This window comes from Lathamus discolor, chromosome 21 (assembly GCF_037157495.1).
Source record: "Lathamus discolor isolate bLatDis1 chromosome 21, bLatDis1.hap1, whole genome shotgun sequence".
Classification (NCBI taxonomy): domain Eukaryota; kingdom Metazoa; phylum Chordata; class Aves; order Psittaciformes; family Psittacidae; genus Lathamus; species Lathamus discolor.
This window is the reverse complement of record NC_088904.1, coordinates 549,684-574,763: the sequence shown is the minus strand read 5'-3', so window position 1 is coordinate 574,763 and position 25,080 is coordinate 549,684. Positions and strand designations below refer to the sequence as shown.

Genomic DNA, 25,080 nt, shown 5'->3' with positions numbered 1-25,080 from the left:
GTGCAGCCGCAGCCACCGGGCGGGCCCGGCTCCGGCTCCGGCTCCAGCTCCAGCTCCCCCCCCCCCCCCGCGGCCCCGCCCCGCCCGGGCTCCGGTGCCCCGGCGCCTCCCGCCGCGGCGGCGCGGAGCGGAGCGGGGCCGGGCCGGGCCGTGCTGCCGGTGGGCGCAGGTGCCCCGGGCCCCCCCCGGATCCCCCCGGCACGGCGAGGTAAGAGCGCGGCGGGTGCCAGCCCCCCCCCCCCCCCCCCCTTCGAGCCATGCGGTCCGGTCCCGTCCCCCCCGGTGTCCCCTTCCCATCCCCATCGGTCGCTCCCTCCCCGGGGGGGGCAAAGATGGAGGAGGGGGAAACGGGAGGAAAAGGGGGTGCCCCCCCCCCCCCCCAGCCCTCCCCCCTCCCGCCGCCGCCGGCTGCTGCATTGGGAACGGCGCTTTTGTTAGCGGCTCTCCGGGCGGAGCGGGCGGAACCTTGAAGGGTCACGGGCTGGAGGGGCCCCCCCCGACCCCTCCGCCACCCGCAGCACCCCCAGCCCGCACCCCTCTGCCCCCATCCCTGCACCCTGCGGTTCCCCTGCACCGCTCCCCCCCCCCCCCAGCACCTCCATCCTGCATCCCCATCCACACCCCAGCACTCCTGGGGGGCCCTCCCCCCGATACCCCAATCCTTCCCCCCAGCCTCCTCCGGCACCCCACACACACCCGGCCCACCCCATCACCCTCATCCTGCACCCTGGTCCCCCCTCAGCACCCTGACGTGTCCCCCCCAGCAGCCCGGTCCTTCCCAGCATCCTGATCCCGCACCCCATCCCTGATCCCGCACCCCCATTTTTCCCCCAGGACTCCGACCCCCAACCCTTCTCCCTACCCCAGCACCCCGACAACCCCCCCAGCACCTTTCAACCCCCCCTCCCATCACCTCAATCCCACACTCGCCCCCTCCCCATTCCCTCCACACCCCCATCCCACCCATCAGCATGCCGGGCCGGCACCCTGACACCCCCCCAGCCCCGGGACACGGTGATGGGCGCGGGGTGCTGAGGGGCCGGGGGGGTCCCTTCGAGCTGGGAGGATGGAGATGGAAGGTGGTGGGGGGGGCCCTGCTTCACTGAGCTCCGTTTTGCCTCCACTGCTCCTTCGGGAAGCAGCCAGAGCTGCTTGTTTTTTTGGGGGGGAGGAGCAGGAAAAGGGGAGAGCTGGTGTGTGCCCCCCCCCCAGCCAGTGCAGCCTCTGCTGGGATGGGGGGGCCGGATGGGTTGAAATGGGGGGCCCGTCCAATACAGCCCCCAAAAGGGCAGTGGGGAACAGTGAGGGCTCAGTTTGGGTGGTAGGGCCCCCCCACAAATAACCCTGTAGGGCTGGGGTGGGGGGACAAAGAGCCCCCAGATCACGCGGGTGCCTGGCTCCGTCTCGCTAGAGCTGAAACTTGTGGGGACAAGGTATGGGGGGGGCACCCGGCAGAAGTGGGGCACCCCCATGCTTGAGGAGGTGCTGGCTGGCAGCCCCCATGTCAGGACAGAGCTGGGGAGCCCCGTGCAGGCAGCATCTGTGGGATAGGGGGGCCCCGTCCTCCCTTTTGGGGCTCAGCACCATTGCGCCGTCTGCAGACTTGGGGGGGGTAACCCTTAAATAACGTGGCGGGGGGGGGGGGTTGAGTCTGATCCACATCCTGCCCCATCGCCCTCTCTTGGGACACCCCCTCCAGGCTTGGTCTCCATCGCTCCCATATAACACAGAGCAATCGGGGCTCTGGGCCCCCCTGAGCCCCAGCAGCCCCCCCCCACCTCCATGGGGCAGGAGGGAGTGGGGAGCCCCGTCCCTGTGCAGGGGGCTTTAGGGGAGCCCAGCACCCCCAGAAGAGCGGGGTCGGGGGGGGCACAGGGCTGTGCCATCGGCTCGGGGTGACCTTGGGTGAGCGCTGCCTCCCGCCGTGCCTCAGTTTCCCCCCTGCTTGATGAGGCCGTGAGCCGGGGGGGTGTGTGCAGATGGGAGCCCCCCCCCCCCCCGCCGTGTTGGGTGCTGCACCCACCCTGGGGAGCACGGGGCGGGGGGGGGAATGGGGACACACAACCTGCCGCCAGTGACCCCCCAGTGGGGACACCCAGGTCTGCCTGCTCCCAGTGCCTGGGAGAGGTGGGGGCAATGGTGGCACATGTGGCACCTCTGTATCCCCCCCCGGATCCCCCCATCCCAGTCCCTTCAGGTACCAGCTTGGCCCCAGTGAGGCCAGATCCTGCTCCGGGGCTGCCTTGGGAAGGTGGGGGCTGAGGTGGAATATGGCTGAGACCCCCCCATCCCATCCCACCCCACCGCACTGGGGAAGGGGGGCATCGGCTTGGGGGGCCCCCTCTGTGTGTCCCTCCCCGGCGATTTTAGCCACGCTTTAGGGCCTGATCTGGTGACAGGAGAGGGCAGCTCCCGGCCCCACGCCCCACCGGAGGGTGCAGGATCTGTCCCTGGATTCCAGGGCCCTGCAGGCGCCGTGTCCATGTGTCCGCCCCTGGGTGCTGCTCGGAGGTGCGTGCCCCGCTGGGTGCTGGAGCGGGGGGCAGAGCCGGGGGGGTGCTGAGCAGCGATGCCCCTTTTGCAGCATCCCCGGGGGGACGTGGAACTGGGTCACCGCTGCCACCGGGGCACGTGGCTGCGGTGAGGGGGGGTGTGCGTGGGGGGGACGGGTTCAGGCTCGGAGGGTGCTGGGGGGCAGCTCCCCCCCTCCCGGGGCCACTTCCCGCTGCCATTCCCATAGACAAAGAGGAATCACCAATCCCAATCCCGCCGTGCACGCGTGTGCACGCGTGTGCATGGCTGTACATGTGTGCATGGCTGTACATGTGTGTCCATGTGTGTGGCTGTGCCGCACGCTGCGGCACCGCTGCCTCCAGCTTCTGGAGGGGGGTGGCTCTGGGGACCCCAAATTCCCCAATCCAGGGTTTCGGCACCTTTGCCACCCTCCAGGAGCACAGGGCCATGGGGCACTGTGGTGATGCCGGGCTCGGCGTCACCGTCCCTCTCGGCATCCATTGCTTGCTCCGCACATGCACCCCCGATGCCTTGGTTCCCAGTTAAACCAGTGGCTCCTGGGAGGGCTTTTCCAACCGGCTCTGCCATGCTGGTGCTGTGGGGCTCAGCCAGGCCACAAGACCCAGCGCCGCCGCGCTGCTCGCCGGGTACCGGAGCTGGATGCGGATCCCTGCTGCAGTGCCGGATGCAGTTTGTATCCTTAGACCAGCTCAAATAGTTTTAATTAAACCTGCCAGTTTGGATGCGATTGGATTTTGCAGTGGGCTGAGCTGTGCCGGCCCCTCGGAGCATCTCCCGCACCGTATCCATTCCCTGGCATTGCCTTTGGCGAGGTTTTCCTACCCGGCACAGAGCGTGGCGTTGACCATAGTGGCTTTCCCTGTGCTGGCATCTCTGGCTGTGCCAGGCGAGCGCATTGCCATGGGCCCTGGTGGGATGTTTCCGTGGTGGTGCCGGTGCGGTGGCATCCGGCGTGTGTTCGGCAGCATAAACAGTAGTAAAGAAACCCAAGAGTGAGCCCAGCTCCATCTGGGCTGTGCTGTGGCACCCGCTTAACCCATTGGCACCCGATCACCTTCAGCATCCCGAGCGCTGATCCTGGAGGGATCTGAGATCCCTTCTTCCCATCCCTCCATCCCCAGTGTGGTGATAGAGGTGGCTGCTGGAGCGTGGTACCCAAAAGGATGCTGCTGTATCCCCAGCAGCGCTCAGCTCCAATGCAGAGGGGACCCTATGGCCCTGGGGAACCCCCCGGCTCATCCCGAGGGACCTTTGGGCTTCAGTTGCGTCCCATGAAAGGGGTGCTGGAGGTTTCGATTCCCTTTGGAAGGCAGGAGGGAGCGGAGGAGCAGTCGTCTGGCGCGGGGGAGCTCCCAGTGGGGCCGCCTTGTGCTAACAGGATTTTCCTCCCTATTTAATTGCAATTTTGTTAAATTAAAACAAAAATAAAGAGGGGGGAAAGCTCCCTCTCGTCTCCTTGTGCCGGGGGATTAAACAGCGCTTGGCAAAGCCACCGCTCCCCAGAGGGGGTCCCTGGGGACCCCAGCCCCGGGGCTTGGTTTCACACCTCTGGTCCAGTCCTTCCCAGTTCAGCCCAGTTCAGCCTGCTGGCAGCCAGGCTGTGGCTGTGGCAGCGCCGTGCCGATGCGCTGTGGCTAATCCCCGGCTCTTCCCGGTGTAATCCTGCCTGCTGGGATAATCCCATCAAACCTGGCAGCGCCGCCGCTGAGCTCAGCACCGGGTTTGGTGCTGGATGGATCCAAAGGGGGGAATGTGGCTGTGGATGCACTTGGGCATCAAGTGGAGAAACTGAGGCACAGAGCCTGTGGCTGTGCAGTAGCTGGGGACCAGGACAGGGGGCAGCCACCCTCATTCCTGTGCCTGAATCCAGGGTGATGGAGCTGGGTGCGATGGGAGGAGGCAGCAGTGGCAGCACCCACGTGCCCCCCGGAGAGACGGGATCCGGGCCCGGGTTGGGCGGTGGGAACAGAAGTGGCTTTTGTGGCCAGCCCCATCCATCATCTCCCGCCGGGGACATCGACATAAAGCGCCAGGAAATCGGGAAGCGTTTAGCAGCCGATGTGGGAGGCTGGGAGACGGGATCCATCCGGGATCCATTTGGGATCCATCCTTGCCGGGTGCAGGGTCGGATTCTGCCCGGTGAGGTGGGGGGGTGCACAGCACAGCCTTGCTCACATGCACCACACGTGTACATGGCAGCCTCGTGCACACATGTACACACATGCACCAACCCCGTGCACAAGCGTGTGTACTCACACGTGTGCACAACACCCCTGCCGTGCGCACAGACACCTGCACACGTGTGATGTCCTATGCACACAGGACACGGTGCACACCGACACCTGCACACACATGGCATGTGGTGCACACGCATGTGCCAGATGGTGCACACACACACACAGCTACACACACACCACGCATGGTGCACACATACCTACACCCACGACACCGCATGCACATGCACCAGCACACACGACACCTGGTGCCCACACACGTAACACACGGTTCACACGCGCCTGCACACGCATGACACCCGGCACGTCTGGTGGGGCCGCCCAGGGGATGGGGTCATCATCACCCATCCTGCAGGAGCTTTGTGGTGCTGGTGGCCGGGAGCACGCGGTGGTGGTGTCGGTGGCAGTGGTGGATGGTGGCAGTGCCGGTGCCGGTGGCAGTGGTGGATGGTGGTGCCAGTGGTGATGGCAGTGCCGGTACCGGTGCTGATGGCAGTGGTGGTGCCGGTGGCAGTGGTGGTGCTGGTGCCGGTGGCAATGGTGGCGTGGCCCGGTGGCACAGCGGCCGCTCGGGCTGTGCCGGCGCTGGCGGGAGAACAAGGAGCCGTTTGGAGGGCAGCGAGGAAGCACCTGACCTTCGGAGAGCGGGAGGCGGCGTTGGGAGCGCCGGGAACAATGGCCCTTTGTTCCACACCGCCACTGGCATCCCGCATCCCAGCCTGCATCCTGTGTCCCAGCCTGCATCCCGCATCCCAGCCTGCATCCCGCATCCCAGCCTGCATCCTGCATCCCAGCCTGCATCCTGTGTCCCAGCCTGCATCCCGCATCCCAGCCCGCATCCCGCATCCCAGCCCGCATCCCGCATCCCAGCCTGCATCCTGCATCCCAGCCTGCATCCTGCATTCTGCATCCCAGCCTGCCTCCCAGCCTGCATCCCGCATCCCAGCCTGCATCCTGCATCCTGCATCCCGCATCCTATATACCATCCTGCATCCTGCATCTCACCCTGCATCCCAGCCTGCATCCCACATCCCAGCCTGCATCCTGCATCCCTCATCCCAGCCTGCATCCTACATCCCGCATCCCATACCCCATCCTGTATCCTGCATCCCATACCCCATCCTGCATCCTGCATCTCATCCTGCATCCCAGCCTGCATCCCATATCCCACCTTACATCCTGCTTCCTGTATCCTATTCTGCATCCCACATAGCATCCCAACCCACAGCCTGCATCTCACATCCCACCTTGCAGCCTGCATCCCATCCCACATCCAGCAGCACCAACCTGGCCCTAGTGCATCCAGCAGCTCAGTTGGGCTCAGGATGCTGCTGGCTCCGGGTGGCTGGAAAACCACGGCATGGAGCCGGATGGCACCGGTGACCCCACTGGGAGGAGGAGGAGGAGGATGCAGCCGGGTGAAGCTCACGTGCTGTGCCCCACGCTCCAGCATCACCTCCCACCTCCTGGCACGCTGGAGCCCTGTCCCTGGTGTCCCCAGGGCCAGTGGTACCCAGTGGACAGCGCGATGCTGGGGACAGCGACCGAGCAGGGCCCGCAGGCAGTGACCCCGCAACCCCATCACCTGGATAAGGCTTAGCCCAGGGTGAGGGGCTGAGCGCTCATTCCCGGCGCCTCCTCCGGCTCCCGCCTGGTTTATTGTTGTAGGGCTGCCCGTGTGGGGCTGGGATTGGCTCCTGGGACTGAAGCAGGAGCTGCGTCCCTCTGCCTGCTAGGGACAGGGCACCCTGGGGACATGGGGTCCCTGGGGACACGGGGGATGGGTGACTTTGGGGACAAGGGGGACAAGGCTGTGTTGGAGGGACAGGAGGGACACAGGGGGACGTGTCCCATTGGGGACAAGGAGGTGACAGTCTTTGGGGGGACAAGAGGGACATGGGGGGACGTGTGGAGGGACAAGTGCTTTGGGGGGACCAGCAGGACAGGAGGGGGGGACAGGGGACAAGGGCTGTGAACTGGGGGGAACAAGGGATAATGGCTGTGAACTGGGGGGGGGCAGCACCCAGTCACCACCCCCCGTCCCCTCCGTGGCATGAAGTGGTATCTCCATAGGAAACCCACGCAGATGGCGTGTATCTAACATGCAGGTGACATGTATTTAACATGCAAATCACATGCAGCACCGCCCTGGCCTGGTAGAAGGGACCAGCACCCATGGGTGCCACCCGGGGGGCACTGTCCCCTTGCCTCCAGTCACTGTGGGGACAAACCCGTCCCTAGTGACAGCGGGGGGGGGGGGGGTCCCCATCACCCCCACATCGGGGTCAGACCCCGTTTGGGTGCTGGGGGACCCGGACGCCTGCGGCGGGGGGGGGGTTGTTACGGTGGTGGGGAGGGGACTGGCGCTATAAACGGCAGCTGTAAGCGGAGCCGGTAACCGGAGCGGGAGGCCCGGGGGGGGGGACATTTGAGCCGCTGTCGGGCCCTGAAGAACCAAGGTAAATGGGGGGGTGCTGTGTTGTGTGTGTGTGTCCCCCCCCACGCTGCTGGCACCGCATTGCTGTCACCCGCATTGGGACCTCAACCCCGCTGTCCCCCCCATCCTCTTGGCTCAGCTCTGGGGGTGCTGCCCTCCGTACCCCCCCATTGGGGGTGCTGTGTGGTGCTGCGGGGGGGGGACACCCGTGGCAGGGGCCAGGTGGCCGGGGTGACATTTGCTCTGTCCCCGCCATGGGGACAGCTGCTTCCTGGCTCTGCCATCTGAACCGGCCCCACAACGGAAACCGGGGGGGGGGCTGAGACCCCCACAGCCCCGGCGGTGATGGCAGCTGGGATGGGGGGGTCCCTATGGCAAGCTGGGGGGGGGGGATACTGCTGGTGACCCCCAACCCCCCTCTGTGGTCCCTCCCATTTGGGATGCTTTGGGGACAGAGTGACACATTGGGGGGGGGGGAGCTGGTGAGGTGATGGGGGGGCTTTCTAATTAATTAGTTAATGCTGCTTACAAGGACCTCATTAGCATAATTAATTGCTTATTGGTGCTGGGGGTTTCTAAAGGGAAGGAGCCCAAACAGGGGGTAAAATCCAGCATGATCCCTATGGAGAGGGGGGGGATTTGGATAGGAGATAACATCATATGGGAGGGGGCGAGTAAAGCACCCTCCTAATGAGCCTTGATTCATTAAGGGCCGGGATTGGTCGCGCTGGGCCCCTGCTGCTGCTATTCCCCAAACAGTTGTGTTCTTAGGGATGCTGGGGCTCGTGTCCCCTCCATTTCCCAGTGAGTGTCCCCTTGTCAATGCCCCCCCCTTCCCATTGTCCCCCAGCTTTCCCGGTGCCTTTCTAATGTGTTCCTGCTCTGGCTGGCCCGGCACTGCTGGAATCCGGGAATGCGGGGAGCTGGGATCAGCTTGGGGCGCAGGTGAGCTGGGGGGGGGGGGGACACCCCGGTGGCTGCGTCCCCCCCATGGCCATGGGGGGACCTCCGGGCTGGGCTCATGGCTCCATGGTGGGAGGGGACATCGCGGCGGTGCCGCTTGGGAGTCCCGTGGGTGCCCCCCCCCCGCTCCCCGGCTGCGGTGACAGCTGCTGGGGGGGGGTGTCGGTGGTGGCTCCGGTTACGGTGACATCAGCTCTACCTTCCTATGGGGGGGGCCATGGGGGGGTCCGTGACAGCTGAGCCGCTCGTGGGACACCGGAGCCCCCAGCGCCGCCGGGGCACCCCCAGGATGGGACTGAGGCACCCGGGACCCCCTTTCCAAGCCGGGGGGGGACAATGGGGACACCCTGCAGTGGGGACAGCAGGAGGTGGCCGGAGGAGCTCAGGTGGGCAGAGTGGGGTGCTGGGGGGGGGGGGGGCAGGAGCCGTGCCCTGATGCCACTGGGAAGGGCTCCCATCAGGGGAAGGGGACAGCGTCCCCCCACGAATAGCAGGGGGCTCATAGCTCCCTCCGGAATTGCAGCGTGAAGGGGGGAGGAATTGGGGGGGCTTTTCCCCTCCATCCCTGTGTTGGGGGGGTCAGGGAGATGCTGTGGAGGGGGAGAACAAGGCTTCACACCCCGCCCCACCCCAGCTTCAAAGCTTTGTGTGCATTGGGGGGGCTGCTTGTGCTTCCATAAACCCATTAGAAAGGAACCGGGAATGCAGGCGGATACTGGGAAATAAGGCGGGGGAGGCGCTGGCAGAAGGGTTGAGGCGCTGGGAAACTGAGGCACGGAGCAGGGCGCTGCAGCGGGGACAAGGACAAGGGACATGCCCGAGGCTGTGCAGAGGCACCCAGGCCGGAACCCCCCCCATTCCCCCCGGAGCACCCTTCCGATGCCCGCACCCTGCCCCGTCCTCAGCCCTGCCTCAGTTTCCCCGCACCGCGCTGGGGACGCGCACGGGGACCGTCCCGTGCCCTCCGCCACCCCCATGAATGGGTCCCTGTGTGCCACCCGTCCCCCCGCCGTGTCCCCCTCCCCACCAGCCCCCCCCTTTTTCCCGTTGCCTTTTCTTTGCCAGCACAATTGGAGGCATTTATGGTGCCGGAGGCTCCGGTTACCCCACGCCCGCTCCCTGTCACCATACGGGCTTAGTGGGGGGACGCAGTGACACCGGACCCTCCCCACCTTGGGCTTGCAGGCACCGGAGGCAACAAGACCTCCCTGCACCCCAAATGGTGGTGGAGTCTCAAGTGGCTGATATGCGCCGAACCCTTCCCTTAAGGCTGCTTTATGGGGTCTCCATCCGTGTCCCCCCTCACTCCAGTACCTGGGAATTCCACAGGATGCTTAAATCTGATGGGTTCGGGATAGGGGCATTGGTACCAAGGAGGGGGGTTGCTTGTTTGGGTAACGAGGCTGGGTGCGGAGCACCCACAGGGGGAAGCTCGGGGGGGGGGGGACAGACTCTGGGGGTGCCCCGAGTTCAGCTCAGGTGGTAAAAGCCCCCGAGGCTTTAACGACCGCAATTCACTTGTTAATGGCTTTCCTGGAGCAGCTCAGGCACAACAAATGCACTAAACCCCAGGAACTCCCAGCCTGGTGCCCAGGGGATGGGGCTCCTACTGATTTAGCCCCCGCAGCACAGCACCACCATCCCGATGGGTGCCGAACCGGTGCTCGCTGTGCCAGAAACGGCTCCTTTCCCTCTCCTGGGGGACAAATCCCCCCGTATCCCACCCCTTGGCACGGACTCGGCAGCAGCACCCAACCTCTGGGTTGGTTGATGTGGGTTTGTCACGGTTTTGCTCAGCTGTGCCGGGTTTGAGGCTCGGTTTGCTCTTCCATGGACCCGTTCCGCGCTGGTTATCCCGTTCCATGCTGGTTATCCCGTTCCACCCTGGTTATCCCTTTCCACCCTGGTTATCCCGTTCCATCCTGGTTATCCCTTTCCACCCTGGTTATCCCTTTCCACCCTGGTTATCCCGTTCCACCCTGGTTATCCCGTTCCATGCGGGTTATCCCGTTCCATGCTGGTTATCCCGTTCCATGCGGGTTATCCCGTTCCACCCTGGTTATCCCGTTCCATGCGGGTTATCCCGTTCCATCCTGGTTATCCCGTTCCATGCTGGTTATCCCGTTCCACCCTGGTTATCCCGTTCCATGCGGGTTATCCCGTTCCACCCTGGTTATCCTGTTCCACCCTGGTTATCCCGTTCCATCCTGGTTATCCCGGCCCAGCGTGGTCCTTGGGAGGCCACCAAGGGACAGGGTCAGTTGTCCCCAGGGGCTGTGACACAGCCGGGTCGGGGTCAGACGTCCCCGGCGGCTGGGTCGGTGCTGGGTGGCACCGGGGCTGGTGGCACCGGGGCTGGGGCTGGGGGCGAGCCTCCCCAGCGGGCACCGTGACCCCCAGCCCCACACAATGTCACCGTCCTCGGTCCCCACAGGGACGTGGTAGCGGGAGGGCGACGGTTCGATCGCACCCGCTCTCGTGGAGCTGGCGATCAATGGGATTCCTGCCTGGCTGCTCATTGCTGAGCCCTATTCCCAGAGGGATGGGTGGCAGGGGGGTGGCGGGGGGGGGGGGAGTGGTGGTGCCGCTGGGGCTGTCATCCGTGTCCCCATGTTCCTGCATCCCCAGCCCCATCATGCTTACTGATGCGTGTATGTTCCAAAGGGAATTATCCCAAACAGTGGATAAAATCCAACATGAGCCCTATGGAAAGGGATGGGATTTGGAGATAATATAATATGGGGGAGGCCAAATAATCCGCCCTCCAAAGAACCCTGGTTCGTTAGGGGCCAGGACCGGTCGTGCTGAGCCCCTGCTGCTGTCATTCCCAAAGAAGTTGTACTTTTAGGGATCTCAGGGCTGGTGCCCCCTCCGTTTCCCAGTGGGTGACCCCTTGTTACTGTCCCCCCTTTTCCCGGTGTCCCCCCTCTTTGCCGGTGCCTTTCCAATGGGTTTATGTTCTGGGGCTGGGCCGGCAGGGATGCACTCTGGGGTGCCATGGGAATGCGGGGAGCTGGGATCAGCCTGGGGTGCAGGTGGGGGGTGGGGGACACCCCGGTGCCGGGACCCAGCGCCCACTTTTCCCAGCGTATTTGGAATTCCTCCATCGGGAAAGGCTCCGCTTCCCTATGGCCGACCCCGGCCCCATCCTGCGCCGGCCCCAGCCCAGCACCCAGCGCTGGGGCCGCGGTGATGGGCTTGGGGCGCGGGTGCTGCCCTGGGTGCTGCCCCCTCCCACCTCTCCCCATCCCCACAGCGGAGGTGGGCGCCCGCCCGCGCCGGGGGACACCATGAGGCCACCGCCCCCCCGCACCCCCCTGGTGCTGCTGCTGCTGCTCTGGGCGCAGGGGGCGGCCCGAGGCACCTTCCCCGAGGAGCCCGGCCCCATCGCTGTGGCCCCCCAGGACTGTGAGTGCACACCCGGGGTGGGGGTCAGGGCGCAAGGAGGGGGGGCATGGAGAGGGGATGGGGGCTTGGGGTGGTTTGGGGTGAGGGCAGGAGGGGGCACCCATGGGCAGGGCTGGGGGCAGGGGTCACCCTGGCCCCCCAGGGGCACGGTGATGTGTGGGTGCCCCTGCAGCCTGTGCCCCCCCCTGTGCCCCCCCAGACTTGAAGCACTACCCCGTGTTCGTGGGTCACGGCACGAGCCGCTCGCCCGGCCCCGAGGTGGGGGGCCCCCCGCGCCTCAACATCCAGCGCATCCTCAAGGTCAACAGGACCCTCTTCATCGGGGACAGGTCTGACCACAGCACCCCAAAGCTTCTCCCCACCGGGGGTGGGGGGCACCCAGCACTCGCCCAACCTTCTTTGCTGGGGAGGGAACCAAAATGGGGCCTTGGGGCTCCCCAATATCTGCTCTGGGGCCCCCTGGCGGGTGCTGCTGGGGTTGTCTCTGCCCTGGTGCTGCTCAATGCCCACCCCAGCACCCCAAATCCTGCACCCCCCCAACACACCTGGCTGGGGGGCTCATCAGCACCACAGCAGGTTGGTGACCCCCGTGTCCCCCTCCCCAGGGACAACATCTACCGCGTCAGCCTGGAGCCCACCGGCGCCACTGAGATGCGCTACCACCGGGTAAGTGCTCCTGGTGACATGGAGGGACACGGGGGTGTTTGGGGGGGGGGCTTCCAGCTTCTCCCGAGCCCCACACTGTGTTCTCTGCCCCCCCAGAAGCTGACATGGCACTCGAACCAGCACGACATCAGCATCTGCAGGATGAAGGGGAAGCACGAGGTATAGGGTGAGGGGGTCTGTACCCCATAAGTCACCCCCTGGGTGGGGACCTAGCACCCTCCATGCCCCACATCACACGGACAAGGCCACCCCCTATGCGTGTCCCCCCGGTGTCACCTCCCTGCTCCCTGCCAGTGGCTGGGAGTTATTGGCAACAAATCCACCGTTAGGGCCCATAAATAGCGTTTTGGGGTGACCCCCCCCCCCCAGCCAGCCCCTTGCCATGGGGGGGGGCACCCAGGGGTGTCTCTGGGCGCTGGCGGTGACGGTCCCCTCTCACCGGCGCAGGCAGAGTGCCGCAACTTCATCAAGGTGCTGCTGGTGCGGAGCAAGAACCTGCTCTTCGTCTGCGGCACCAACGCCTTCAACCCGGTCTGCGCCAACTACAGCGTGAGTAGATGGTGGCCACCAGGAGGGGCCCCCCCGTGGCCCCCCCCCCCGTGTCTGGGTGCGTAGGGATGCTCCTGCCTCCGCTGCTCATGGCCCTGTCTCACCCGCTATAGATGGACACGCTGGAGCCCGTCGGGGACAACATCAGCGGCATGGCGCGGTGCCCCTATGACCCCAAGCACGCCAACGTGGCCCTCTTCACAGGTCAGTGCTGGCACCATGATGGGTGCTGTGCGCTCTGCCCCCTGCCCGCACCCCCTGACACCCCTCTCCGTGCAGGGGGGATGCTCTTCACCGCCACCGTCACCGATTTCCTGGCCATCGACGCCGTCATTTACCGCAGCCTTGGGGACAGCCCGACCCTGCGCACCGTCAAACACGACTCCAAATGGTTCAAAGGTGCCTCCCCCCTGCGCGGTGCCCACCGAGTGCCATGCCGAGACGTGGCACCCGTCCCTTCACACCGTCCCGGGACATCCCTGACCCTGCCACTGTCCCCACAGAGCCCTACTTTGTGCACGCCGTGGAATGGAGGAGCCACGTCTACTTCTTCTTCCGGGAGATCGCCATGGAGTTCAACTACCTGGAGAAGGTGGGAGAAGGTGGCACCCGTCCGGGTGGATGCTGGAGAGGGGCTCTTCAGTGGGGACTGGAGCGATAGGACCAGGGTGAGGGGTTCAAACTGAACCAGGGGAGGTTCTGCTTGGAGACAAGGCAGAAGCTGTTCCCTGTGAGGGTGCTGAGGCGCTGGCACAGGGCGCCCAGAGAAGCTGTGGCTGCCCCATCCCTGGCAGTGCTCAAGGCCAGGTTGGACACAGGGGCTTGGAGCAAGCTGCTCCAGTGGAAGGGGTCCCTGCCTAGGGCAGGGGTTGGAGCTGGAGGAGCTTTAAGGTCCCTTCCAGCCCCAACCATTCCATGGTTCCATTATTCTATATCCCCATGGGGGCCTGAGACATCCGTGCTGGGAACAGGGATAAAGGGACAATCTCAGGGCTGGGTTCTGGGTGACGATGACATGCACCCCATAGGTGGTGGTGTCCCGGGTGGCCCGGGTGTGCAAGAACGACATGGGGGGCTCGCAGCGGGTGCTGGAGAAGCAGTGGACGTCCTTCCTCAAGGCCCGGCTCAACTGCTCCGTGCCGGGAGACTCCCATTTCTATTTCAACGTCATCCAAGCCGTGACCGACATCCTGGAGCTGGACGGGCGCCCCGTGGTGCTCGCTGTCTTCTCCACGCCTGCCAACAGGTTGGACACCCTTGTACCCTGCCGAGACCCCCAGGGCTGGGCTGGGCCCCAAGGGGGACCATGGGGACGGGATGAGGTGCTCACCCCATGCCCGTGTCCCTGCAGCATTCCCGGTTCAGCCGTTTGTGCCTTTGACATGACCCAAGTGGCCGCTGTCTTCGAGGGACGTTTCCGGGAGCAGAAGTCGCCCGAGTCCATCTGGACGCCCGTGCCAGAGGACATGGTGCCAAAGCCCCGGTGAGTGGGGACAGGGCTGGGGGTAGCAAGGCTGGGATGGGCAGGAAGGGGCATGGCAACAGGGATGGGAACAGGGACAGCCAGGGTTGGTACCCACAGGGAGAGTGATGGGAGTGAGCGTAAGGTCAGGGATGGGGACAGTGACAGAGGTGGGGACAGGAGTGATCAGGGCTGGTACCCACAGGAAGGGTGGTGGGGATGGGGATGATTCTAAGATAATTGGGATAGGGATGGTGATGGGGACAGCGACAGGGATAGGAACAGGAGGGATCAGAGGATGGGCACGGGCATGAAGATGAGGACAGGGATGATGATGGGGACAGGGCCCCATCATGGTACTGGGGACACTGAGCCGTGCCCGGCCGCAGCCCCGGGTGCTGCGCGTCCCCCGGGATGCGCTACAACTCCTCCAGCTCCTTCCCGGATGAGATCCTCAACTTCGTCAAGACGCATCCGCTGATGGATGAGGCTGTGCCGGCACTGGGCAATGCACCCTGGATCCTGCGCACCATGAGCCGGTGGGTGCTGGGTGCTGGTGAGTGCTGGTGGGTGCTAAGGGGTGATAACGGGTGCTGCTGGGTGCTGCTGGAGCCTCGCATGTGCCAGCACCAGGAGACCGGATAAATTCCGTAAGCTTTGCCGTCAAGATTATCTCATCCTAATGAAACCTGCCTTAATTCCTGCTGAGGGGAATGGATCCAGTCACTGCCTCCAGCAAGGGCTGGGACAAGGATATGGGGCTGAGGACAGGGATGTGGGGATGAGGACCAGAACACAGGGCTGGGTTTGGGAACCAGTTGGGGTCCTGCTGACTGATCAGGGGCATGCATCTGGGCTGGATCCTTAGTGGGATCTGAGCAGGATCACCATTGGAGTCCGGATGGATGCAGGTGGGATGTGGTCAGGATCCTGAGTGGGATTTGGGGTGAGTCATGGGTGGGATCCAGGATGGGTCTGACTGGTTCCTGGACAGGATCTGGAGTAGTTTCCATTTGGGATCTGCATGCTCCATCCCTCTCCTTGGGCCCATCCTGCCTCAGTTTCCCCTCCCTGCCCTGACGCCGGCTCCATTCACACCACGCAGGTACCAGCTCCGCAAGATCGTGGTGGACACTGCGGCGGGGCCGTGGGGCAACCACACCGTGGTGTTCCTGGGCGCCAGCACCGGCACCGTCCTCAAGTTCCTCATCCAGCCCAATGCCAGCTCCAGCCCCGCGCCTGCTCTTCCTGGCAGCCAGAGCATCTTCCTGGAGGAGTTTGAGACCTACCAGCCAGGGAGGTGGGTGCTGGAGACAGACACGGTGGGGATGGATGGAAGGAGGGAAGGGGGGATGCGCGGATGGGTGGATGGATGAATAGATGGGTGGATGGATAGATAGAGGGATGGATGGAGGGATGAATGGGTGGAAGGAGGGATGGATGGGTGGAAGGAGGGATGGATGGAGGGATAGAGGGGTGGAAGGATGTATGGATGGGTGGGTGGATGGATGGATGGATGGATGGATAGATGGAGGGATGATGGGTGGATGTATCATGGATGGATGATGGATGGAAAGAAGGAAGGGATGCATCAGAGGGATGCGAGGGGTGTGTGGGTCAAAGCAGGGGTGTGTGAGATGCCCCGCTCTGGCCCAGCCTCTGGGGCCACGCTGAGCTCTGTCCCCAGGTGTGGCCGGGACACGGCGGATGAGCGGCGGCTGCTGGGGCTGGAGCTGGACAAGGCAGCCGGGTCCCTGCTCTTGGCCTTCCCACCCTGCGTGGCCAGGGTGCCGGTGGCGCGCTGCCAGCAGCACTCGGGCTGCATGAAGTGAGTGTCCCGGTGGGCAGGGATCGGGGCGGGGGGCATGGGAGGAGCCGGGGATCACATTCCTGTGCTGGGATCTGCCTGCACGGCTGGGAGCACAAACGGGGGAAACTGAGGCACGGTGCAGGGCCAGGGTCCCGTGTGGGGGCCGGGGGCTTGTCCCCCTCATGGGGGGGATACTGACTTCCCTGCTTCCTGCCAGGAACTGCCTCGGGAGCCAGGATCCCTACTGTGGATGGACACCGGAGGGCTCCTGCATCTTCCTGGAGCCCAGCCCCAGGTAACGAATGCTGCCAGGCCCATGGCGGAGGAGACACTGGGGGACGTGATGTGTGTGGGGACAACAGAAGCGCCTGCACCCCTCTACTGCTGGGACCCAGCCAACTCATCACTGGCTGTAGCGAGCTGGGCCCCCCTCACCTATTAGGGGCCAGCTGACACCTCCCCCCTCAATTTGTACCCCCCCAGGGTGGCCTTTGAGCAGGACCTCACCGGCGGCAGCACATCCCATCTGGGCGAGTGCGAGGGTGAGTGCAGGAGGGACGGGGGACGCGGTGACACCACCCGATCCCCACCACGGCCGTCCCCTGATCGTCCCCCGCCCACTGCCACCCCCAGGGCTGGTGACAGAGAGCTTCGTGGACGAGCCGGACGGGCTGGTGTCGGTGAACCTGTTGGTGATCTCCTCCGTGGCCGCCTTCGTCATCGGAGCCGTCATCTCCGGCTTCAGCGTGTGCTGGTTCATCGGGCACCGGGACCGCAAGGAGCTGGCTCGGCGCAAGGACAAGGAGACCATCCTGGCCCACAGCGAGTCCGTGGTGAGCGTCAGCCGCCTGGGCGAGCGCCGGGCTCGCAGCGGCCAACCCGGCGCCCTGCTGGCCCCGCTCATGCCCAACGGGTGGCCCAAGGACTTGGGGAAGGTCGCCCAGCACGACCTGGACTCGGGGGTGCTGCCCACGCCGGAGCAGACCCCGCTGCAGCAGAAACGCTGCCCCGGAGCGCTCCAGAACTGCACCTGGGAGCAGAGCCACAACATCATCAACGCCGCGCTGCGGGACCCCGGTGGGTCCGGTACCACCGGCGCCGGTCGGCTCCACGCCGGCTCTGCCCGCCCGCCCCGCGGCATCCCCCTCTCCTGCCACGCCATCCTGGTGGACCAGGAGCTGGAGGCTGAACTCAGCGACTCCTCGGGGGATGGACATTGGGGTCGGGAGCCTCAAGAGGGTCCCCGCACCCGGCAGCACCCCCCCGCCGGCAGCCGCCGTGCCCCCCGCAGCTCGTACGGTGACTTCTCCGGCACACCGCACCCCAGCCCCGAGCGCCGCAGGGTGGTTTCGGCACCCGGTGGGGAAGGGGGTGACTTTACCAAGGGGCCGCCTTGGCACCCTGACCAGCTGAACTTCAATGCCAACAACGGCACGGGCCGCACCGGCGCCCACCTCAAGAGGAACCACACGTTCAACAGCGGCGAGGGTGCTTACGGGAGGCACGGCACAGGGGCACGGGCCCCCAGCACCGGGCCCCCGCGGGCGCTGACGGACCTGCAGCACCTCCTGCGCTACGGCGCGGAGCGGACTCCCTCGGGGAAATAGGGTCCCCCCGTGTGTGTGTGTGTGAGGGTCCCCCAGCGCTCCCTGGGGACAAGGAGGGGTGGCCAGGGCAGAGCTGCGGGCATGGGGTGAGACGCCGCATGGGTGGGGGGGGACACAGGCACCCCTTGGGTAGGGTTTGGGGGTGTCCCCGGCGGGCAGTGGGGCAGCGCCCCACGCTCCGGCTGCTTTGCCCTGGGTCCCAGGGGGGGTCCGTCCATCCCGTCCCCTCCCCAGGCTGGACCCAGGGATGCGGCACCCTGGGAGGGGGATCCCTGGGGGGCAGCAGGATGGACACACGGACACAGCCGAGGAAGAGCGGGGCTGTGCCCCTCACCCTGCGGCCTCTCGGCTCCATCAGCTGCACCCAGGCACCCCAAGAAGGGGGCTTAGGGGTGCTGCCGCCACCCTGGCGACACCCGGCCGGGGGTCCGTTGGTTGTGGTGATGGGACGCGGTGAACTTGCAAGGTGCAATGGGGCGGGGGAGCCCCCAGATGTGTGATATCTGCGGATGGGGCACACTCACACCCCTAACCTGGGGTCAGCCCTTGCCCAGAGCCAGTCTGCGGGGGACCTCATCCATCAGCCCCTCCTGGAGAGCACAGCCGGGGGGTGGGGGCACCGCTGGGGCTGGGGGGTCCCCACAGAACCCACTCCCTGCTGGCCAAGGGGCCCTTTTGGTGCCACACTGGGTTGGCGGGTCCCTGGGGGGGGTGGCAGGTCCCCGGGGGGGTGGCAGGCTGTAAATAGGGTGGGGGGCGGCGGGCGCCCCCCCCCGCGGCCATGCATGCGGCCGCCCGCGGTCTGTACCCCGCGGCCCCAATAAACGCCCGTTTACCGGAGGCAACTCCCCCGCGGCCGCCTCGGAACCGTCTGATCCCCCCCCCCCCCCCCCCCCCCCGCAGCTTCCCCCGGCTTCGGGGGGGCAGCACCGGTCTTGGGGGGTCTGCTATGGGATGGGGAAGGGGTTGGAGGGGGACATGGGAGCCAAAGCCCCTGAACCACATTTACCCCTCTGCACGCCACGCACCCCATTGCAGTGCCAACGGGACCCCCAAACCCACCCCCAGCCCCTCTCCGATGCAACGAGTTCCTCAGTGCTCAGCCTACGGCAGCCACCAGCCATGGACCATGCCACGGACACACTCATGGGGCTTTGCCGTGTGTCTCCCCAGCACCCATCCCACGCTGTGCCTCAGTTTCACCTATGTGGGTGTGCAGCACCCTGGTGTGATGGGTGCTGGGGTCCTGGGAGGCCTGGGGGTATAAGAAGGGGGTGACAGTGCTGCGAGGGCCACGGGGCTCAGTGGGGACATGGGGATGCCACCACCCTGGCCCTGCCCTGGATGCCAGCACCCTGCGGGCTGGCAGCCAAGGCAGCGATTTCCCAACCGGTACCAGCAGCCCCCCCGGGTCACAGCCACCGAGGAGAAGGGACGGTCCGCAGGGAGCTCCACGGGATGGCTGGGACGTGGGGCTCAGGGCACCTTCCTGCCGGCGCTGTGGGGTGAGCGGGCAGCGGCGGCGCTTGCACGATCCCCGGCTGGCGCTGGCCGCTGCCCGCAGCGCGGCACCGCGGGGCCACCGGGACGGATCCCGCTGCTGCCGCCGGGCCCCGCCGCGCCCCGCTCCCCGCAGCCCAACGCCCCCCGGTTCGTCTGCGCGGAGCCCGGCCGCGGGCGCTGCGCCCCGCGTGCTTCCAGCATCTCCCCCGCTTGCTCTGGCCCGACCTGGCTGCCAGCGCGCTGGCGGAGCGGCCGCCGGAGCCTTTCCACCCGCTGCGCTCCCTGCGGAGCCTGGATCCGTCCCGCAACCTCCTCGCGGCGCTGCCCCCGCAGCGCTGGCCGGGCTGGGGCCGCTGGAGCGGCTCGACCTGGAGGGGAAGCGCCTGCTCGGGCTGCGCCCCCCGGCCCCGGCCCCGGCCCCGGCCCCGGCCCCGGCCCCGCGCTGGAGCTCGACCTCTCGGGCAACCCCTGGCACTGCGGGTGCGCGCTGCGGAGCGCGGCCCCGCGCACCGCCGGGGGCAGGGGGAGGCTGCGCTGAGCGGGGCCGCGAGCACGGGGGGACGGGCGGCAGCAGCCGCCGGGCCCGTAGGGGAGGGGTTCGGTGGCACCGCAGGGGCCCGGGGGTGCCCCCTCCCTGCCCGCTGCTTTGTCCCCGGCCCGTAGGAGCTCTCCGGGGGAAACTGAGGCCGGGAGCGCCGGGCTGCAGCTCTGCCCTGTCCCCGGGCTGTGATGCCTGTCCCAGGGCCCCCCAGCCCCACCGTGGCTCAGGCTGCCCCACGTCCCTGTGCCCACCGCACAGAAGCACATTAAATGCCATCACTGGGAGCCACCGCGCTCTCTCCTGTGCTTCATCCTATGAAGCCCCCAGTGACGGGCACCACGTCCCCCAGCCGTGCCTGTCCCGTTCTCTCCGTGTCCCCTGCCTGTGCCTGTCCCCATCCAGGCACCGTTCTCCCCCCAGCACCCCCGGGCACTGCTGTCCCCTGCCCTGAGCACCCACAAGGGCCAGGGCAGAGCTGGGGCCCTGAGCGGCTCTGCTTGGCATGGGGACACCCGGCTTGGGGACATCGGCACCGAGATGTTTGGCATGGGGACACCGAGCGCTGGCTCACTCGGTGTGGGGACACCTGGGGGGGGCTGTGGAGGCACTTGGCATGGAGATGCTTGGCAAGGGGACAGCGGGCATGGGGACACACGCCAAGGGGACGCATGGCATGGGGGTGCTTGGCACGGGGACACTGGGCGGTGGCTCGGTGCCCCTGGCCGCCTCCCCGGGACGGGGTGACCCCGTCGTGTCCCCCCCGTGTTCCCCCGTCCCCCCCATGCCCCTGTGTCCCCCACTGTGACTCCCCCGGGCCCCCCCATGTCCCCTCCCGTGTCCTCCCCACGCTTCCACCTGCACCCCCCCCGTGTCTCCCCCCTTTTCTCTCCCCCCTTTTCTCTCCCCCCCCCCCGTTTCTCCCCCCTTAGGGCCCGGGCCCGGATCGTGCCCCGCGCACGTGGCGACCACCCCCCAACTCCCGCCCCCTGGTCCCGCCCCTCCATCCTAATTGGTGGAGACGAGACCCTCCCCTTCTCTGATTGGCTCCCACCGCTGACTGGGAATCCTGCCCTCGGCGGGAGTCGGGAATCGCGACCGGGAATCGCGACCGGCCCCGCGCCCCCAGGGTGAGGAGCGCTCTGGGACCCGGCGGTACCCGGGGGGGGGGGGGGGAAGCGGGGCGGGGGGGGGGAGCTCCGGGGGTTCCCGGGGGGGTTCGGGTGCTTCCGGGCCCGGGGGTCTGCGGGGGCCGGAGCGGGGCAGAGCCTCTGCGGCCGCAGGGGCTGGGGAAGGGGGTCCCCGGTGCCCCCGCTCAGTGATGGGACCGGGGAGCAGCAGGAGGACACCGCAGAGCTCGGGGGGGGGGGGAGCTGGGGGGAGCCCCCGCTTGCTCCGCTTCCCGCAGCAGGTCCCGGGGCTGCCCCGGCCGAGGCGGCCGTGACCGGAGGCGCGTCCACACTCGGGGCTTGCGAAAGGCGGACCCAGCCCCGGCTTCCGGCTGAGTCACCCGAAAACCCCTCCCCGGCCCCGAACCGGGTGGGGGGACCCAGGAGGGGCTGGGGAAACCCCTCCTGACAGGGCAGGGGACCCATCCCCATCCCCATCCCCATCCCCATCCCCATCCCCATCCCCATCCCCATCCCCATCCCAGCCCCAGCCCCAGCCCCATCCCATCCCCAGCCCCAGCCCCAGCCCCAAGCCCCCTCCAGTCTCCCCCATGACACCCCCTTGAGTAGCTCCAAGGGCTCTCACTCATGTAATGGCTCGATGGGTCTCAGCCCTCTGAGGAGTAAGGGTTGGCTGGGGGGTACATGGAGGGACTCAGCCCCACCATGTGCTGCTTCACTTGGCATGGAGAGGGGTGGCTCTGGGGCTGGGGGTCCCCACTGGGCTCAGCCCCCCTGCACTGGCACCCCACGATCTTGCTCTTTGTCCCGTTGCAGCCACCGCTGCCATGTCATCCGACAGCTCCGTGCCACGGGAAGATGGGCAGGAGATGAAGGTAGGGGTGCAAGGAGCGCTCGGGGCGGGGGGCTGCGGGTACCACCGGTGCCCCCAGCTCACCCCCAGCACCCCCGGCAGAGCGTGGTGAGCCGGGTGGCCGGCCTGGCCCTGGTGAGCTGTGCCTGCGGCGCCGTGTCCACGGCGTACAGCTCCACCAAGGAGAGCCACCCCTACGTGCGCTCCGTCTGCGATGCTGCCGAGAAGGGGGTGAAGACGCTGACAGCGGCGGCGGTCAGTGGGGCACAGCCCATCCTCACCAAGCTGGAGCCGCAGCGTGAGTGGGGCTTGGGGGGGGACACCCCAAAACTGGCCCCTGCAGAGCCCTGGGGGGGCAGCAGGGGAGGAATAACCTGGTTCCATGCCTCTAGATGGCCATAAACGTGGATGTAAAGGGCTGGAGGAGGTAGAGGAGAAGTTGGGGAGGGGAGGGGGGGCAGCACCCCACAACTTTTGGAGTGTCCCGGAAGCTGTGCCTATAGCAGCGCTCTGGAGGGGCAGCAGGGCAGGGAAAAGCCGGGTTCTTACCTGTAGTTTCCCCCTCTAATGAACACAAACGGCTGGAGAAGGCCGGGGGGGGGGGATACAGGGGCACCCCATGAGCTTCGGGGTCCCCCAAGGCCTGTCCCTGTCAGCGCCCCGGCGCTCAGCAGGGTGTTAAACCCGTCTGTGCTCCCGTCTCCAGTGTCCACCGCCAACGAATACGCCTGCAAAGGGCTGGACAAGCTGGAGGAGAAGCTGCCCATCCTGCAGCAGCCCCCGCCGCGGGTAACGTCCCCCCCGGGTGAGGCGGGGGGGTCCGGCGCTGGGCTCGGGGCTGGCGCATGGCGTCCCTGTGCTGTCCCCTCGCAGGTGGTGGCAGGGACGCGGGCGCTGGTGTCCTGCACCGTGGGCCTGGCGCGCGGCGCGGTGCAGGGCGGCGTGGCCAGGACGTGCTCGGCGCTCAGCACCGTGGCGGGGTCCCGCGTGGGCCAGATCCTGGCCGTGGGGGTGGACACGGTGCTGGAGAAGTCGGAGGAGCTGGTGGAGCGATACCTGCCCGGGACAGACGAGGAGCTGGGTGAGTGTCAACAGGGCTCCATCTCCTCCATGCAGGGGTGCTGGAGCCCCCCATTGCCCAGCACCACCCCGGCACCGCTTGCACTCAGTGGTCCCCCTGCAGTGCCGAGCCCCATGGGATACCCATGGCCACCGCGGAGGGGATGATTCCCAGCATCAGGAATGCTAAGGCGGGGAAGACAGCCCTGCACAGGGTGACCTCTCACCTGGAAACCAGAGAGCAAATATAGCCCCACGCTGGGTATTTATAGCTTGGCCCGGGGCAGTGGTGGGCAGAGCTGGCCCCGTGTCATGGCAGAGGTGACCGGAGACACCGCCTGGCTCCTGGTGGCACCTCCACATGGACCCAGTGGCCGCGCATCTTGGGGGTGGCACCTCCATGGGGTGCAGAGCTCCAGGGATGCTCCGGCATCGGGCACCCTGGTCCAGGCAGCGCCGGGGGAGCGGTTGGACCTGATCCTCTTAAAGCTCTTTCGCAACCCGGTTTACGCTGCGGCTCCCTGTGGGTCTCACCCCCTGTCCCTGCAGCGGCGGCGGGCGCGGACGTGGCAGCGCTGGGGCAGCAGAGGCGGTGGCAGAGCTGCTTTGTCCGCGTGGGCTCGCTCTCGGCCAAGCTGCGGCACCGGGCGCTGCGGCGCTCGCTGGGGGAGCTGCAGCGGGCACGGCACAGAGCCCAGCACGTCCTGGCCCAGCTCCATCGCGCCTTCGAGCTGGTAGGGATGCGGCGGGGACCGCGCCAGCATCAGGGGGTGCTGGTGCCCCCCTGGGGTGCTCCCACCTCGCTGCCCCGTCCCGCAGATCGAGCAGATGCGGCAGGGCATGGACGGGCCCTTGTACGGCACCCGGCAGCGGCTGCACCGCATGTGGCTGGAGTGGAGCCAGCAGGAGGCTGTGCCCATGGCGGAGAGCGAGGTACGGGGCTGGGTACCCATGGGGGACACTGAGGGGTGCGGGGGGCGTGCCCATGGAGAAGACAACAGCGTAGGGCTGGGGTATCCGTAGATGACGTTGAGGTGTGAGGGCCTGCGGCCATGGTGGAGACCATGTGTGCATCTGGGGTACCATAAACACGCTGAGGTGGGGAGCGGTGGGCCATGGCCATGGAAGGCAGGGAGATATGGGGCTGGGGTCTGCGTGTATGGAAGGCAATGGGATATGGGGCTGGGGTCTGTGTGCATGGAAGGCAATGAGATACGGGGCTGGGGGTCTGTGTGCATGGAAGGCAATGGGATATTGGGTTGGGGTCTCTGTGCATGGAAGGCAATGGGATATTGGGTTGGGGTCTGTGTGCATGGAAGGCAATGGGATATTGGGTTGGGGTCTGTGTGCATGGAAGGCAATGGGATATGGGGTTGGGGTCTGTGTGCATGGAAGGCAATGGGATACGGGGTTGGGGTCTGTGTGCATGGAAGGCAATGGGATACGGGGTTGGGGTCTGTGTGCATGGAAGGCAATGGGATACGGGGTTGGGGTCTGTGTGCATGGCAGGCAATGGGATACGGGGCTGGGGTCCACGCCTGTGGAGGACACCATGGCCCAGGGGTCCCCCCGCTGCCCGCAGGTGGAGGCGCGGACCCTGGCCATGCTGCGGGGGCTCCTGCACCAGCTCCACGCCGCCTGCACCCGCCTGGCCGCCGGCATCCGGGGCCTGCCCAGCAGCGTGCAGGAGACCGCGGGGCACGTCCGGCACGGCGTGGAGGGCGTCCAAGCATCCCTGTCCCGCGCCCGCTCCCTCCATGACCTCTCGGAGCTGGTGGTGGCGCAGAGCAGGGAGACGGTGCTGCGGGCGCAGCTGAGCATCGATGAGATGCTGGAGCACGTGGGGGAGCACGCGCCCCTGCCCTGGCTCGTGGGGCCCTTCGCCCCAGCCCTGGTCGAGTACCCGGAGGATGCCCCCTTGGAGATGGCCAAGTGGGAGGGCTGTGACACGGTGGAGGGGACGCACCACATCCATGCCGCCCCACGGCTCAAGCAGCGCTGAGCCCCCGGCACGTCAAAGTGGGGCAGCACCCACAGCAGCGAACCCCATCCCCGCTGGGGACGAGGTGGCGTGGTCGCGGGGGCCGATGTGGGACCCGTGATGCCGCACATGGGGGAATTGTGAGGGGATGGCGGCACACGGAGGAAGCAGCGTGCGCGGGTGCCCCGGGGCACGGGGAGCATCCGGATGTCTTCTCTTAGCAGCTTCAACGCACTTTAAAGAAGTAAAACAACTTTTTAGGCCTTAAAAAGTGATTCACAGCCCCTTGTAAGGGCAGCACCGCGCCGGGGGCTCAGCAAGGGCGGCAGAGACGGGGCTGTGGGA

General features: G+C 66.7%; 2 protein-coding genes across 7 annotated transcripts; both read left to right on the top strand.

Moving 5' to 3' along the window:
- The first annotated feature begins 138 nt into the window (after positions 1-138).
- On the top strand, positions 139-18,521 carry SEMA6B (semaphorin 6B). 3 transcript variants are annotated; one of them, XM_065658812.1, is made up of 17 exons: positions 139-208; positions 11,426-11,577; positions 11,777-11,906; positions 12,183-12,243; positions 12,340-12,402; positions 12,691-12,792; positions 12,906-12,996; positions 13,072-13,191; positions 13,296-13,384; positions 13,821-14,038; positions 14,144-14,275; positions 14,644-14,793; positions 15,360-15,554; positions 15,942-16,082; positions 16,282-16,359; positions 16,548-16,606; positions 16,698-18,521. In XM_065658812.1, exons 2-17 carry the CDS (start codon positions 11,460-11,462, stop codon positions 17,669-17,671), a joined length of 2,721 nt encoding a protein of 906 aa, XP_065514884.1. In that variant the 5' UTR covers positions 139-208; positions 11,426-11,459; the 3' UTR covers positions 17,672-18,521. The 3 variants fall into 3 exon arrangements, with proteins under 3 accessions (XP_065514884.1, XP_065514883.1, XP_065514885.1); XM_065658811.1 differs by lacking the exon at positions 139-208 and adding an exon at positions 8,102-8,151; XM_065658813.1 differs by lacking the exon at positions 139-208 and adding an exon at positions 8,519-8,555.
- Positions 18,522-20,761: 2,240 nt separating this feature from the next.
- On the top strand, positions 20,762-25,006 carry LOC136003313 (perilipin-3-like). 4 transcript variants are annotated; one of them, XM_065658827.1, is made up of 8 exons: positions 21,071-21,504; positions 21,659-21,717; positions 21,798-21,993; positions 22,402-22,484; positions 22,569-22,776; positions 23,304-23,488; positions 23,574-23,687; positions 24,337-25,006. In XM_065658827.1, the coding sequence occupies exons 1-8, from the start codon at positions 21,483-21,485 to the stop codon at positions 24,754-24,756; spliced, it is 1,287 nt and encodes a 428-aa protein (XP_065514899.1). In that variant the 5' UTR covers positions 21,071-21,482; the 3' UTR covers positions 24,757-25,006. The 4 variants fall into 4 exon arrangements, with proteins under 4 accessions (XP_065514897.1, XP_065514898.1, XP_065514896.1 ...); XM_065658825.1 differs by lacking the exon at positions 21,071-21,504 and adding an exon at positions 20,762-20,842 and having other exon boundaries at positions 22,402-22,776; XM_065658826.1 differs by lacking the exon at positions 21,071-21,504 and adding an exon at positions 20,847-20,867 and having other exon boundaries at positions 22,402-22,776.
- Positions 25,007-25,080: the final 74 nt, after the last annotated feature.